Source organism: Neoarius graeffei, chromosome 9 (assembly GCF_027579695.1).
Source record: "Neoarius graeffei isolate fNeoGra1 chromosome 9, fNeoGra1.pri, whole genome shotgun sequence".
Taxonomy (NCBI): domain Eukaryota; kingdom Metazoa; phylum Chordata; class Actinopteri; order Siluriformes; family Ariidae; genus Neoarius; species Neoarius graeffei.
Window position 1 is genome coordinate 60969548 of NC_083577.1, and position 17828 is coordinate 60987375.

Below are 17828 nucleotides of genomic sequence, written 5' to 3' on the forward strand. Positions count from 1 at the left end.
GTTTTTGGCACATAATTTGAAGTAAAAAACCTGTTGGCCAAGAATGTTCAAAGTTCTGGCATCTGTCCTTAACTGTGATAATACTGGGTATTTTTACTATTTGAGAATTGTGGATTTTTTTTTTCTTCTCAACATTGTATTTTGGGCGGCACGGTGGTGTAGTGGTTAGCGCTGTCGCCTCACAGCAAGAAGGTCCGGGTTTGAGCCCCGGGGCCGGCGAGGGCCTTTCTGTGTGGAGTTTGCATGTTCTCCCCGTGTCCGCGTGGGTTTCCTCCGGGTGCTCCGGTTTCCCCCACAGTCCAAAGACATGCAGGTTAGGTTAACTGGTGACTCTAAATTGACCGTAGGTGTGAATGTGAGTGTGAATGGTTGTCTGTGTCTATGTGTCAGCCCTGTGATGACCTGGCGACTTGTCCAGGGTGTACCCCGCCTTTCACCTGTAGTCAGCTGGGATAGGCTCCAGCTTGCCTGCGACCCTGTAGAAGGATAAAGCAGCTAGAGATGAGATGAGATGATATTTTTGTACAATCCTGGACAGAACTTTAAGTTTAATAAGGCCATAAGCACTTGCTGCTGTTGATGTGCAATAATTCTCATGGATGCATGGAGCACTTTATTACAAGAGTTCAATATTTCTGCATTGTAGTTCAATTAAGTTGTTTTTGTTTAAAGACAATAAATGTTTTCCTTAAACAATGTGCCCATTATTGTAATCTCCAAGTAGGTATAAATCTGAGAATTCCAATCACATTTTTAAAAATATTGACTAATTATCGTTATCGTCAAAATCCAAAAAAAATATCGAGATGATATTTTTTGCCCATATCGCCCACCCCTACCTATAACACCATGTCCTGTTATGTTTTATACCCAACATAAACCACAGTTAAATATCTCACTTATTATGCCTCATTATAGTCCCTAAGCATGCGGGGTGGTTGTGTCCGTTTTGCCCAGCACCTACACAATCACTATGTGGTAAATCAGTGTTCTCTTCCAAACCCTTTCCCTCACCCAGACGCCTGCATTATTTATCCCTACAACCTGAAATAAAAGCAGGCAAAGCTTTAATCTGTTTCCCTTTGTAGATATGAGCGCGTTTATTCTGCTGCTGCTCTGTATGTGTCAAATACAGCTGTGTGTCTGGAATCAGTTTAAGCCCAGCAAGGTATTAAACATATCAGAGGCTTGGATCCACATGTATAAAGAGTGTTATGTTGTTAACTGCTGATAGTATTACCTTCAACCCATTAAGATATGAAAGGTGAAAACTAATCCCGATCCTCCGACAAGCCATCACACTGTGTCTCACCTGCCATCTCTCTCAGCCGCTCCTCCTTCTGTGATGGTCTTCACAAAGATGCCGAGTTTTTCCAGACCCTGATCAGCTCCCACCCCCATGCCTATGATGCTGATGCCCAACCCATTATCACCTGCAGGAAGAGAACTTCAGTCCTGATTGGAGAGCTTCTCCTTAACTGAAATAATACAGAGCATTTAATGTCATTCTACGAGGCAAGCTGTGGGAGTAAACTACCTTTCTCCATCTCCACTGGAAAGACATCCATCTTCTCCACACGCTTCTCCAGCTCGTACTCCGCAGAAGCTGCCACAGGATCCACCTCGTCATTGCGTCGGTCATAGTCTTCATTTGAGTATGTGGTATAGACCTAAAGGAGACGCACACCAACATGAGTATCTGTTTATAGAACATTAATCTGCCACAAAAACAATCCTTTCAACTATCATAACCTTAGGAGTAAAGACAGACTGTATTTACCTACCATTTCTCCCTCACCTTTAAAGGATATGGGACATGAAACATAAAAGCACACTATATCAGTTTCTTTCCATTAAAAATATGAATTAATTGCATCAACAAATACAAAATCATCTATTAAATTCAGCAAAATCGTTATATTCGTGATGATATGGCATTTCTGCTCGACTTCCGATATGCATTTTTTGCAACCGGAAGAGCCGCTGTCACGTGATCATACGTCACAAAAACTTTCGGGCACAGCACAAGCGGGTAGATGAATGGAGAAATGGATGACAAGAAAATTGTTTTTACAGTCTTTAAAGTACATTGGACATCATGGTGTATTGTGCTGCTTATGGTTGCAATAATTCCAATGGGAAATGCCCTGGAGTAAGTTTTTTTGCATTCCCCAAGGACCCGAAGCTGAGGAAAGTGTGGGCTCACCTGCGCATGCGCAGTAGGCTTCGCGCATGCGCAGTAGGCTTGGTAGGACAACTTTACAGAACACCTGTTGAAAAAAAAAAAAAAAAAAAAAAAAAAACTTTGCACCTACTGTTTCCCACAAACTGTATCCGGACCATTTCACTGAGGATTCTTTCAACATTAATACTCAGGTACTGAGCGATATTAATTCATGAAACAGGAAGCATAAGGATGAGAAAAAAAAAAAAAAAAACGTTCAAATCGGGAAGCCGCACACACCTGCGCCAGGCTGCACAAATGCGCGCAGCTTCCCGACCCAAACCGCCTCTCTCTCATCCTTACACTTCATGCCTCATGCTCTATGAACCAACATCGCTATTTTTTTTTTTAAAATCGGATCTGCGCGATTCAGCCGTGAAAAAGGCGGCATCCGCCGAAAGGCGCGCCGTTTGCATCCCTGCACGGAGGCCAGGGGACAGGGCAGGAATATTTTTGTTGATATGAGTGATCCGGTGCGATTTCGCAACCCCCCTGTTGAAGACCTCTGCGCTAAGTGACTGAAAGCCGAGGTAAGGATTAGTATTATAATTTTGGGTGTATCAATTATTGATTATCATAATTCTGACTCGTTTCGCCATTTTGAATGTTTTCATCTCGGACTCTGGAAGCATTGTATCTCAATCAATCTTGAAAAATATCAGCAAAAAAAAAAAAACTAGCTTGCAACGGACTTTAGCTAGATCTATGATGAACTTTCAATGTATGATACAAAAATAATACTTCTTTCAACAGATCATTAGCCTTTGAGCAGAATTGTTTTTAACTTACCAGGAAGTGTTATCGAGCCGACCGCTTTCAGTTTCATGGGGATTGAATGAACTCTCACTCTCAGAATCATCTGACTCGTCAGAATAAAGACAAGATCCATGTTCATGTGAATTTCCAGCTATCGGTTCGAATTGATAGGGTCTACCTTCACATCTCTGTGAAACATCGGGAATGTCACTGTCGATGGTGTCCATTTCGGTAACCTGTTTACATTAGATTCCCAAGCGCTGGCTCCTTGGAAAGTTTTTGTGACGTCACGGGTCACGTGACCACCTAGCTCATTAACGAATCCTTGTTTTACGCTGATGTATAAAAAAGTTGAATAATGTGATGATTTTCACATTTTTGACGCCCTGCAGTGATTTAGATGGCATTTCTTATGTCCTTTATACATGATTATGCCCAGGTAAAAATCCATGTCCCATATCCTTTAATATCATGAACAGTAGCCACTCACACAGACAGTACCAGTCAAAAGTTTGGGCACACTGTCTAATTCTATGGTATTTTTTTCTTCATTTTTATTACTTAAAACAAGCCACTTCATGTCTTGTAGGTGGTGTAGTGGTTAGCACTGTTGTCTCACAGCAAGAAGGTTCTGGGTTTGAGCCCGGTGGCTGACGGGGGTCTTTCTGTGCGGAGTTTGCATGTTCTCGCGTCTGCATCGGTTTCCCCCGAGTGCTCCGGTTTCCCCCACAGTCCAAAGACACGCAGGTTAGGTTAATTGGTGGCTCTAAATTGAGCATAGGTGTCAATGGTTGTCTCTATGTGTCAGCCCTGCGATAATCTGGCGACTTGTCCAGGGTGTCCCCTGCCTCTCACCCATAGTCAGCTGGGATAGGCTCCAGCTTGTCCGCGATCCTGCACATAAGCGGTTACAGATAATAGATGGATGGACTTCATGTCTTAAAGTAACAATGGATGTCGTTTCTCTTTACTTAGTTGAGCGGTTCTTGACATATGAATTACTACAGTTGTGGTATAGGGATAGTTCTTGTATTTTAATTATTTACTACTAACGGTTTGATCTCAAATGCATTAAGAGAGCATGAAATTCCACTAATTAACTTTTGACGAGGCACACCTGTTAATTGAAAAGTAAAGTATTCTAGGTGACTACCTCATGAAGCTGGTTAAGATAATGCCAATAGTGTGCAAAGTGTCATCAAGGTAAACGGTGGCTACTTTGAAGAATCCAAAATATAACCCCGGCTGACCCCAGTAGTGGCGTTGTGACATGGGAAAGGGGGCCGTGAGACAAATTTTGATGATGCATGAGGCGGCGAGGATCTGCATTAGTGTAACTATTGTTTTTTGGAATTTTAATTCATTTTATTTATTTCAATGTTAGAATATATAATTTTTTGACGGCACCCTGGTTGAGAAAGGCTGTCCTACAGGATTGATCGGATTTTGATCAAACTCGCATACAAATGTTCCCCAGGTGGGTGTGCGCAAAACTTGTCATGATGGCGCCACCTATCATTTTTACGATTTTATGGGCGTCTGAAATTTCAAACTCATACACAACAGTGCCTGGTATGAGCTACAGCCTCATTGACACTTTTTTTTGTACACTTTTTTTGCTGACCACATAATTCCATATATGTTCCATATGTTATTTCATAGTTTTGATGTCTTCAGTGTTGGTCTAAAATGTAGAAAATAGTCAAAATACAGAAAAACCCATAAATGAGTAGTTGTGTCCAGACTTTTGACTGTTATTGTAAGTTCAACATATAAACAAGACCTTAGATGATCATTTTATATTAGATTAGATAAAACCTTATGGAGCACTTGCATGTGACGTTGCAGCCGATCCAGATTGTGACAGACGCCATCTTGTCGGTCAAACGCCATTTTCCGCCTTCTACTTCTACCTTTTCTTCTGGAAAACCACACTATATACAATTCTACTACAACGGCTGCAGCTACAAGCTCTCCCTACCTGTGCATGTTTTTTATGTTTTTTGTGTGTATTTTTGCGTGTTGTTCGTCTGTACCGGACTTCAATATCCACTACAACCGTATGGACTTACTGGACATTGGTTTCCAGCTGAAAATGACGGTTTGTAGCGATTTCCATTGCATGCACAACATTCCGGACGAGATAGCGAGACCAGCGGGGTCTCCGTGGATTGTTATCGGAAGCAAAGTGAAGGAGGCGGCGCCGGGAGCGGAAGCAAAAGCGAGGCTGCAGAGCCGGCCTGTTGACTAAGCTCAGAAAACAGCCACTCAAATCTCCACTGCTAAGCCTTTACCTCTCCAATGCCAGATCCATGTAAACAAGACGGACGATTTGGAATTACAGCTGGAATTACCTTATTCTATTATCAGCTGGTCAGTGCTATACTCAATACTTAAGTGACTTACCCGTCCAATGAGGATTATTTTCTTGTTTACAAGATGCTGCGGCTGACAAATCCTGAATTTCTGTAAAGATAACTGTCCAGAGATTTATAAGCACGCAGTGCTTCACCACTGAACAGCGAGGGAAAGTTAATGAGGTAATTATACACGTCTGGGTATTCCGCTGGCAGTTCAATATCCACTGACACGGTCGTGAAAACTACGTCCGGTAAGCCATAAGGGTCACTAATCTGTAGATCGTTTATTTTAGACACACATCTAGTTATCTGTTCATTAGAAAAATGAGCCGTGTAGTCCGTCGGTTGAAATTGATCCATTCTGTACACGAGTGCAGCAGTATTCAGCGGTGTTTTTTACCGACAAGATGGCGGCTGTGTACTTTCCAGTCACGTGACTATTGATCCCTTTGGGAGCGTTCCCTCAGGGAAATTAAGATTCCAGCAGTATCATTACAGATAAACAGAGAAAAGAAATAGAGGAAAACTTCTAGATAATTTATATACGAATATAAAAAGAATAAGATATGGGGAAGAGAGGAAGGGGGAGGCGGCAGGAGAGATATTGCACTTTATATTGCACATTGTCCGGTATTGCTTATTGTTAGGCTAGGCTACTGCTCCTCCCTGTCCTCGTCCTCCTGTTCCCCCTCCTCCCCCCCAGAGAGGTGTTGTACAGTCTGATGGCGTGAGGGACAAAGGAGTTTTTGAGTCTGTTCGTCCTGCACTTAGGAAGGAGCATTCTGTCACTGAACAGGCTCCTCTGGTTGCTGATGACGGTGTGCAGAGGGTGACTGGCATCGTCCATGATTACAACACTTGGCACATAATTCAACTTACTGCTACAATATACAGCGGTTAGGGAAAGTGACCCTTTTACAGAAATCTGAAAGCATTCAAACTCAAAGTAAAGTGAGGGTTGACATATAAAGCCCTGTTAATTTCACTTAATCAAAGGAGCTACTGTCCTTTAAAGTTATCCATGTTGTGACAAGACAATATCCTTTAACATTTACTGCAGTGTAGCTGCTGAAGCATGGAGTTTTGCACACAGTAAAGGCTGATGTGTGCTACTGAGAAAATATATGTAAATATAGCAAGATAGTGTGACGTCCATCATGATGATTACTCCGATACTGAAAAGTCACTGGAACAGTAACAATGTCAAAAGTTTTCCTTTTTTTTTTTAAATTAATTTTTAAAAATATTATAAATTCTTGATTATCAGTTATCATTAATAATAATAATAATAAATAATAAACACTCTCAGTCATCAGACTTTTGTACAGCGCAACTGTGAAGATGCTTATCTGAAATTGCAGCTTTTAACTAATAGAGCTGGGCAATAGGACAATATGATACTGATATTACGATAATGAATCATAATACACTTCTGTGAGTATTTTCTACAGTGTCAAGCATCCATGCTTCCTTGTTACTCATTGTAACATGTATAATATCTAACTGGACATTAAAATACACTTTTGAAACTTTTTCATGCTTCCTTTTCTTCAGTAGGTGTGCAGAAACTATAGAACAGCCAGTTCCGGTTCAGTAATTTGATTGGTCGAGCAGCGTTCCAAAAGTTCTTATATTTAGTATATCTGCACTGGCACATTTTCCTGTGTGCATCACTCCACCAGTATGTGTTCACCATGTAAAATTCCACTTCCTAGTTTGAAACACTTATTACAGTAGAGTTATCGAAATCATCATCATCATCAGAGGCAGGGCTTTGAACCGGTTCAAGGAACGAAAACGAAAACCGGGAACTTTTTCCATTTCACGTGGAACAGAAATGAAACCAGAAACTTTATTATTTTTTATGTTCCGGAACAGAAACGCTTATTAAAAATAATGGTAACCGGTTAATACCGGTTTTTATTTCGTTCCTCAAAGTTTCCGTAGCCTACAAATAAAAAAGTCATTCTTCTCCTGCGCAAGTTTCTATGACCCGCTGGGGTTCACTTCCTGTGTGACGTTCGCTGACTGAATGGAGAGAGCGGGAGGGTGGACTACTATCACGTCTCCACATCTTAAATAAGAGGTAAATATTGCAGTCTATCGTTATTCAAAAACGTCAATTTCAAACACGATATCAATATATTTGTCCACGTTAATGAGAGGCTCGCGAACATTAAATGACGTTAACCTCTGTTAGCCTATCAATGCATAGGGCCTGACTAGCCTTTGGTAACACACTAAACGAATTCTTTCATTTTTGGCACTTTTTCTGTTTGTGTAGATGGGAAGACATACTAAGAATCCAAATCGCCAACATTTGAAATAATAATTGTTTTGAATTATTTCTTGTCTTATTTAATGAAGGTTGTAATAGAATTAGCCTACATTTGGCTTAAGCTGGATGAGACAGACATAATTTTATAGCCATTTGTTAAACAGCTGACAGGGAACATAATAACCGTTCCGGGAACGAAATCTTTTTGTTCTAACCGGTTCGGGAACGTCTATTTAATGGTGGAACCCAAAATCGGAAACGTTAAAATTCTGTTTCTGTTCGGAACGAACCAATAGGAAAAAAAATTCTGGTTCAAAGCCCTGATCAGAGAACATGGTAAATTATACTTTTCAGGAATATAAATTTTGAATTAAAATATCAAGGCTTATCAGCTGAAGATGAAACAGAAGAAGGGATCCCAATTTTACCGGAAGTGTCTTTACCAGGTGCTTTTATTTGCATGCAATCGCCTCACAAGTACAAAGAGATGCACACACAAAGCGCAAATCCATAATATGCCGAACCTGAAGTAAGTTAATTATGTTCTTTTATGTCCATCAATGTCAGCATCAAAGACGTGTAGAGTTAGGTTTGGGGAGACAAATTCAATGATTATGCCAGGAGCAGAGGAAAAATGTGACCAAAGCTCCATTCTGTGTTTTTGAAGTCTTTTTTCGTTCAAAATGGGAGTGGCTATTTTGACTAAATTGAAGCCTGAAACCACACAGCAGACACCTTGGAGCCAAAGTATTCACAGCAGATACGGCCAGACTGATCACCCCCTCTCACCTGTCCAGATTAGTGACAGATACTCGTATACGAGTGTGCACGCTATCCTCTGAACTGCAACATAACATGGCACGTCAGCTAACTCAAAGTGGTGAGTACAGCATTGTTAAAGGAGAACTGAAGGCAAATTTTTTATCATCAAAATTCTATTTCTCATTTTATTAAATATAGGAATGCATTTTTGATAGCTATTTTGTCACTGCTATAGCAAGTTATGAGTGTTTGAAATATGCTCTGTAATATATCAGTCCATATGTCAAAGCAATGGCCGTAAACGAGATTCGCTGAGACCTGTGCGAGACATCGTAGGACAGTAAAACGTACAGCGGAAATCAAAGTGACCAATGTGGTCAAAAGACGCATGCGCCCTCCTTCGAATGCTGATCTAATCAAGCCGGAAGTTTTGTTCGTTTTGATAGCAATCAGGAAAGTTTGAAAAAAGCAGGCAGTAATCGTCATTTAAACTCGTTTTTGTGCAATATTTCGTTTGGAAAACAGTTCATTTGGTGGAATAAATGTGACAAGATGCCGAGTACGTGTTTTGCACCTAGGTGTGGTCTGGCTGACACTTCATGTTTCAAAGTCTCGCACAAGTCTTGTGAAGATCACACGGATAAGCGACGCCTGCCGTGGACCAAACGAACTAAATTCAACATGGCTAAAAACCGAATAGGCTGATAAGTATAATATTTAATTGCAATTAGTTGCTAATACGAGTCACGATATGAGGTTACTAAAACCGAAAACGTAACTGAATAACACGTTAATTAAGAAATAAAGCAAGTTTAAAAATGACTTCAGTTCTCCTTTAATATGCAAAATGGTAACTTAAGGTCATAATTTTCACAGCTATATTGATTTTACTGTTGTCAGAAAAAGGTTTTAGAGCTTTGAGGGCCCGTTTACACGAGGACGCTGTCGGGTAAAAACGACTAAATATTTTATCGGAAGTGCCTTTTGTCTACACGGGGACGGCGTTTCCGAGGCTGAAAAACGGAAAGAATTGAAAACGCCTTCCAGAGTGGATAAGTTGAAAACAGCCCCCGTTGCATATCCGTCTAAACTACCCAATACGCGAAACTCTGCTCGGATCTGCTCACGTCGGGTACGCGTTTACGTCATACATGTGTCATATACTGTACATGCCAGCCCGGGAAGTAAGAAAGTAAGTAAAAAAGTAAGAGCATGTCTGATTACGTCGATCCAACGGACCTTCAAGCTGCTCTGGCAGCTTTAATAAACGTCCAGGAGTCCTTCAAACATCTATACCGAATCTGCACATATACCAAGACAGAGGCGGGTATAGTATGCCCTTACCTTTTTACTTACCACAGCCAGAGTAGTCAAAGTTTTCGCGGCGCAGATGTGCAGATCAGACAAGACGTTGCGCATGCGTGCAGACATAGCGGAGGTCTTTCACAGCACCACCTAGCCGCCTGGCATGCACATCCAATTGAATTCCACACATTTATGCGTCACCGTATAGACACAGATTTCCTCCTTGAAAACGGTCGTGTAGACGCGGAAAAAAGTGAGAATGAAAACGGACTTTTGAGTTTTTGTTTCAGACCGCCCCCGTGTAAAGTGGGCCTGAGCTACCATTTGCTAGCTGACATCCATCATTTTAATCAAAGTATTGCAAGTATAAGTAGCTAATGCATGGTACCAACTGAAGAGATACTGCTAAACAGCAGTCAACATTTACACTCAATACCACCTTTTTTTTTTTTTTTTTGAGGAAATAGGTCACTGCTCTTCTTGATGTAAATCCGACACCTGTAGTAAGGTACCCATCTGAATGGAGAAATGCTCTTGTACTCGCCACTTGTTCTGTCATTGCAGTTTCTCTAAAAAGGCGTGGCTGACTAAACTTACCAAGATTTCATGAGCGTTTGAAGGGTCATACAGTAAATTGTAGACTATTAAATTAAACTACTGTGAACTGTTTCAATGCCATCATTTTTTCCTCCGATTCATGTTGGTTTGCTAGTTATAATATCAGTACAATGAGCTAGCTTAGACATCAAAATGAGCAAAATACTGAAAAAACTCCAAAGAAGCACACTGAGGGCCTGTTTACATCAGAACAAGACACAGCTTTGCTACAAAACTGTAAAGAGCTTCAGGTCCGTGTTGTAAAGTATGTGCACATTCACAAGACTCATATCTGTGAAGATACTCAGTCATCCAGGTACATAGTAATCTGTGGTTGGTAGAAGAGAACAACTGGACTTGCTTGAAAAGTCTTGAAGATGTTTCGCCTCTCGTCCGAAAGGCATCCTCAGTTCTGTCTGTCTAATAGGGAGTATCAAGTATTTATCCTCTCATGGATCATCATAGAATCCGAATGCTGATGGCTGCATTGTAGGTGGTTGAAAGATGTCATAGACACCCACCTCGGTTCTACCAACCACAGATTACTATGTACCTGGATGACTGAGTATCTTCACAGATATGTTTCTACGCACTTTGGGATGAGTTCCCTTCGACTGGTGCGGGAGTATGAGAGGACTTCCAGAAAACTGGCAGACATCTTAGCCAGAGGGGATCGTTCATTTTTGTCAACCTGGAACGACCATCACTGAACAGAGGTGGGTGTCTATGACATCTATCAGCCACCTACAATGCAGCCATCAGCATTCTGATTCGGATTCTACGATGATCCATGAGAGGATAAATACTTGATACTCCCTATTAGACAGACAGAACTGAGGAAGCCTTTCGGACGAGAGGCGAAACGTCTTCAAGACTTTTCAAGCAAGTCCAGTTGCTCTCTTCTACCAACCACAGTTCACAAGACTCTGCTTCCCTGTACAAAACTGTCCATCGCCTCATTAACCACACCCTTTCATCATCAAATAACTCCGATAAAACGCATTTATCATGAGGAAAAATATTGGAGATATCCGGGTCAACCAAATTTGTAAATGCGACAAAACACCTTCCTGAAAATAATTTGTGGAGCTGTAACTTGTAGCGAAAGACTGCCACCTGTCCATTTCACTAACCCGAGAATGGGCAGGTCAGAAATGAGACTGCAGGCAGCCATTAGAGGGCTTCAGAGATATTTTGGCTTCACTTTTTTAATCTGTGCTACAATGTCCACCATTATACACTGCATACAGTTATCCATTTCCATCCAAAATGCTGATGAACTCACTGATGGCATGCCAGGTGAACTCAACACTTGCTTCATGTCTTCCTAAAAAGAGCGAAGCAGAATCATTTTAGTTCTTTAGTCTGTCCAGCTCGCTCACCTCCTCATTTATACACTCTGCTCAAAGAGATAAGGGTTGTTTTACAATCAGGGTACGCAAGCTAAAAATCACATTTAACACTTAGGATCTTCAATATCAAAAGGCTTGACTTATGGCCCTTTTCCACTACCCTTTTTCAGCTCACTTCAGCCCGACACGGCTCGCGTTTCGACTACCTCAGAACAGCACGACTCAGCTCGCTTCAGCCCTACTCAGCACCCAAAACTCGCACGGTTTTGGAGTGGGGCTGAAGCGAGCCAAACCAAGCCGAGTGGGGCTAGGGGCGTGAGGAGACACTCCCCTGTGCACTGATTGGTGAGGAGGAGTGTCCTCACATGCCCACACACGCCCCGCAAGCACCCTGGGATCTGTAAACACCGTAAACCCAGAAGAAGAATTACTACGAATTACAAGAATTTCTGAAGCCTTATGCGCCTCGCCTCATCTATACGCTCTTGCCAGTATCTGTTGGCGTTGTCGGTGACAACAAGCCACAGCACCAAGACCAGCAACACTAACGACTCCATGTCCTCCATGTTTATTGTTTACTATCCGGGTCGTGAGACTACCGCTTAAAAGATCACTGATGTCACTGTTTGCGCCGCTGAACGACATCACGTGACGTCCACCCACTTTCGCTAACTCCACCCAATGTGTCCACCCACTTCCAGCCAGCACGGTTCAGCGCGGTTGTAGTCGAAATGCAACTCCAACAGCCCCACTCAGCTCGACTCAGCACCGCACGGCTCAGCCCGACTCAGCCGCGTTGGTAGTGGAAAAGCGGCATAAATAAACTTGGTTGTTTTATTGTAGCCCTGTGATAGCTCCATTTACCATGCAAAAAAAATTTGGTGATAGCGTTATTTTTGGTGAATGTATGGCAATATGTGTCATATTTAGCAAAATTACTCGTGTCATTTAGAAAAAGTGCTTTTTTGACCACAGGTAGCTCCAAAAGGGATGCACTTACATCATTCTTTATACCATAAAACAAATATTTGGTTCCATATCATTGGAAACATACCGTAGTTAAGTTTTAATGTTGAATGCCAGTAAGTTTTCAGACTATTTTGATCAAATTATTATGTAATTGCGTCCAAAAAAAAGTCCTCTCCGAGACAGCTAATTTTTCAATATAAAATAACATATCTAAAATGATTATTTTCATCCTAAAATGTGGTCAAGATATTGGGACATAAATATTAGAGACAACTAACACAAAGCTTACAGCCTTATATTTAAAAGCACTATGGAAGTAGTGGATTCTGAATTGTCAAAAAAAAAAAAAAAAAGTCCTCTCCGAGAATCACTTCATTTGTTTCTCCCAGCCCTGCTTAAAGCTACACTTAATCTTCTTTATCTTATAGCAGATTACACAAAACTACCATACACACATGTCAAAAAATTACCTGAAATCTGTTCTTTAACTTGTCCTTCACTTAAAAACCGGTACAAGAACCAGTTTAAATCAATTTGAATTTTGGACCCCTGGGACACAAACTCTGTACCCTGATTGTAAAACAACCCATAAGGCTGCAAAGCTTCAACTTTCAAGCCAATATCACAGTCAATGCCATCGTGCTGATCATCGCTAACTAGCCGACCAAAGTCTCTTCTGTAACTCAGCAACAACTGTGCTGTAGTGCTGCTTGGAGTGATTGTTGTCTCCAGCATTTAGTAACATGGATTTTCTCACAAAGCGTGCGCGCACGCACGTGTGTGCAGACGTGAGTGTTTTATTGGGAAATACACCACTCGTATTTTTCATACGAACTACATCCGTGACACTGAGTGACATTTTTCAATGTCCTCACTCGTGAGGATAGCAATGAACTGTTTTGATAAATTTGGGTAATTTTTCTTATTATATAGACACATTCACAATCAATCACATGTTGGCTTGAAGACAGGAAGTTTATCTTCTTGTGCTGAAAACCTTTTATTTTTCATACAAAATACATCGCGGATCTCAGTGATATATTTCCCGATATTTCACTCAGATGACATCACTCCCAATGTTTTCCACCTAGCTAGAGGCACGCTGTCAACATGGCGAACTGGTTCAAGATTTAAATTCTTTTGATTAACTTGCGGTTTTTTGTGGATGTGTCTATATAATATAAAGAACATTACATGGTGGCACGAAAATATGAAGTTTATCTTATGCATGGGTTTCCCCAAAGCGTTTTAGCATATCGGGCCCGATACGCTTGCTCTGCCTGCCGATACGCTTATGCCGCTTTTCCACTACAAACGCGGCTGAGTCGGGCTGAGCCGTGCCGTGCTGAGTTGGGCTGAGTCGAGCTGATCGGGGCTATTGGAGTTGCATTTCGACTACAACCGCGCTGAACTGTGCTGGCTGGCAGTGGGTGGACACATTGGGTGGAGTTAGCGAAAGTGGGTGGACGTCACGTGATGTCATTCAGCGGCGCAAACAGTGACATCAGTGATCTTTTAAGCGGTAGTCTCACGACCCGGATAGTAAACAATAAACATGGAGGACATGGAGTCGTTAGTGTTGCTGGTCTTGGTGCTGTGGCTTGTTGTCACCGACAACGCCAACAGATACTGGCAAGAGCGTATAGATGAGGCGAGGCGCATAAGGCTTCAGAAATTCTCGTAATTCGTAATTATTCTTCTTCCGGGTTTACGGTGTTTACAGATCCCAGCGTGCTCGCGGGGCGTGTGTGGGCATGTGAGGACACTCCTCCTCACCAATCAGTGCACAGGGGAGTGTCTGCTCACGCCCCTAGCCCCACTCGGCTCGGTTTGGCTCGCTTCAGCCCCACTCCAAAACCGTGCGAGTTTTGGGTGCTAAGCAGGGCTGAAGCGAGCTGAGTCGCGCCACTCTGAGGTAGTCGAAATGCGAGCCGTGTCGGGCTGAAGTGAGCTGAAAAAGGGTAGTGGAAAAGGGCCATTAGTCGCTTTAGTTAAAATCCGATACGCTAAGATTTATACAGATGCATTAAATTTCCTACCCACAAGTAACTAGATACATAGGAGAGCAAATAACAGATCTATTTACATACTGATTGATATTTGTGTTAAACAAGCGGTCTTTTTTTCCAATGTTTGTGTTGAGTCTGTCAAAATAATATGTCCACGTGGTATGATGTAAACAAACTAATCTGTTGGCTATGTCAAGATCACGTGTTCAAACCGTCCAATAAAAATATCGAAAGAAAACAGACATCCCGGAAGTTTCCGATTCATTATAAGCGATCTCATTGGCTGCCCATGTTGTCCCCCACCAGACGGACAAAGCCGACTGACTTTAATAAGCTAGGAGAAGACTCACTGGACAATTTGATCAACATCAGCATGGATGACAGCGAGATGGACTATGAGAGGGTCGCCCAACATTGGGCCAAGCAAAAGCCAAGGAGAATTAATCTGCTTTAAAGGAGTAGAAAACTTAATTCATGAGTTTGGGTTTGCAGAAAGATTATATACTTATAAACACTCTCACAAAGTGAAGTTGTCCAAATGTGTCAAATACAGCATAATTTCAAATAATCATCATAAGCATTTTTGGCAGTGTGATGTCCCTGGGATCCATTTAACAAAAGGCGGCTCCGGATTATTCTTTTGTTAAAGGCTCACAGTGACATCACACTGCCAAATATGCTCATCATTATTAATCGAAATTATGCTACATTTAACACAATCTCTTCATTAATGTTTTTATAAATACATAATCTTTCTGCAAACTTAAATGTATGAATTAAGTTTTCTTTTCCTTTAAATATGTTTTAATCTTAATCTAGTCCATTTAATAAAGTGCCAAAATTTAAACTTTATAATATGCAGTTGCCTTACTTTTCTTTTCAGTGCATCTTAGTTATACAAATATTGTATATTGTAATTGCATCAGAAACTTTCTAAATCATTACAGTTATAGTAAAACAGCAACTTATTTTAAGGTGGCAGTTCTTAGGTTCAGATCCCTTTGTGATCAACAGGAGATCATGATGATCGATTCTCTTCATTGGATTGCATAAGATGGAGCAAAACCACTGTTTGTATTTTCATGCACATTTTTGTTACAACACTACTTGATCATAGATAATTAAGTGCAAGGTATCCCCATAGATTTTCAAATCTATCGTATACCTAATACCCCTTTTCCACCAAATCAGTTCCAAATCAGTTCTGGTTCGGGGCCAGTGCTGGTTCACGACTCGTTCAACTTGCGAGCCAGCTGAGAACCAGTTTGCTTTTTCATAGCTCGTGGTGCTAAGGGAAGCCACGTCATTACGTCGCTGTATACGTCAGTTATGTCGTTGTATACGTCAGTTACCTCGCTGTATACGTCAGTTACCTCGCTGTATACGTCAGTTACGTCGCTGTATACGTCAGTTACGTCGCTACGTTTGCATAAACCTTGGTGCGAATATCAAAGCAAAAAACACAGAAGAAGCAGCAGCAGCAACAACAACAATAATGGATGACTTCGCGTTTGTACAGCTGCTGCTTTTCGTCGCTTAAAAATGGCGATCTTTCGCGGTCTTGTTATTGTTGTTGGTCTTAACAACTCCGCCCCCCCCCCACTGACGTAAGCGGTTCTTTCCTCTGGCCCAGCAGAGAGTTGGTGCTAGCCTGGAACCGGTTTTTCTGGCCCCAGAGCCAGTTCTTTGTCAGTGGAAACAGAAAACCCGGTTCCAAACTAAGCACTGGCCCCGAACCAGCCCTGGAACTGCTTTGGTGGAAAAGGGGCATCAGTAAGGCCACACCAATTTAATTAGTTGGTTCTCGGGTTTTTTCAGGAAAAATATGAAGCGAGCGAGCGAAATAAAAATAAAATTAAAAAAAAAATGCTCTGATGGTAAAATTAGCGGTGGAAATAGAGGGCTTTCATAATAGAGAAACAAAAAAAAAAGACAATACATTATTGTTACACATTTCATATGGCTCTTTTAATAGCTTATCTTATTTCCACCCATATGCATTAAGGATAACTGAAAATAAAAGTCTGAAACAACAGTCTTCATTTTTTCCTTTGTCTAAACAAGCCCCCAAGGGGAACTCAAACAACTGTGCCTGACAAGTCAGAATGCCATCTCTCTGCACGTCTTTTATCAGGCAATCCAGTAAACAGATAGGCTAAATAAACGATTGAATTATAGTCAATTGAACATCTACAATGCACAGAAAAAAAGATTTGACCAGGAGTAGGCTACTTCTGATGGCTAAATACTTCGACTGATTTTTTGTTTGCCCCTCATATCAATCAGTGAAATATATAAATCAAACCCACCTCCACAGAGTTGTAGTCCAAGTTGGCACATCGCACGGAAACAAGCTCACGGCATCTTGAGTACAACTGTGCAAAGTTTCCCCCCTCTTGAATTTCGACACACTTGTCAAAGATTTTACGCTTCTGTTCGCTGAATATCCTAACAATCACAAACACAGGCTTTGCAGGATTCCCCTCCACAGGCATATTTCTTCCACAAGTCTTTATCTAAAGTGAAAGGGGCGATTTGATTGGTTTTCGATGTCACGTGACCTCAACCTGCAGTCTTCAGTATTTTTGAACCATCAGCCATGATGTTTTTCTGTTGGTGGGAGTTTGATTTCGATTTTTTTTTTCATTTTGCATTTTCTTCAAGCGGCAATTCTGAGAACCAACTAATTGAATTGGTGTGGCCTAATCTATAACAAAACAGCATAACTTGCATGTTGAACTTTAAGGTGAAATTTCAAATGTGTATACATTAATACTATTTAGGTCAGAAATCATTGAAGCACTGGTAAAATCTATCCTATAATCATGTATCTAAAACCTCTCAGAGACTCTGAAAATGCACCTGAGAGCATCTATTTTCAAAAAATTTTCCAGGGGGGGCATTCCCCGGATCCCTCCAAGTTTCGCTTCGCGCCGTTGGCGCTCAATTGTCTGTGTTTTATCATGCCAGAATTTTTAATGCCAGGCTTTAATTTTTTTCTGGGGAAAACACTTTTGTGAAAAATATTTCACCCATTTGCTTCGTTCACTCGTGAAATACGCATTCACCACTTGAAGATAAACGTCATATCTTCGTGAGACTGTTTAATATCCTCCACACACACACGTGCATATTTTAGACAAACAGAGAGGCCCTGCCTAAAAGCAGAGCTCCTGAAGAGTGCATGAACAAAATATTTACAAGGGCACAAAATCA

At 41.3% G+C, this 17828-nt stretch overlaps 1 protein-coding gene across 4 annotated transcripts in view; it reads right to left on the minus strand.

The window, feature by feature from the left end:
* The window catches only part of ppp1r9ala (protein phosphatase 1 regulatory subunit 9A-like A), a 93848-nt gene that overhangs the window by 23271 nt on the left and 52749 nt on the right, over window positions 1–17828 (minus strand). For all 4 annotated transcript variants that reach the window (XM_060930011.1, XM_060930009.1, XM_060930008.1 and 1 more), the window contains exons 3-4: window positions 1538–1670; window positions 1313–1433 (exon numbers count right to left, since the gene is read on the minus strand). In XM_060930011.1, the coding sequence (XP_060785994.1) occupies window positions 1313–1433; window positions 1538–1670 (254 nt within the window). The remainder of the gene's footprint in view (window positions 1–1312; window positions 1434–1537; window positions 1671–17828) is intronic.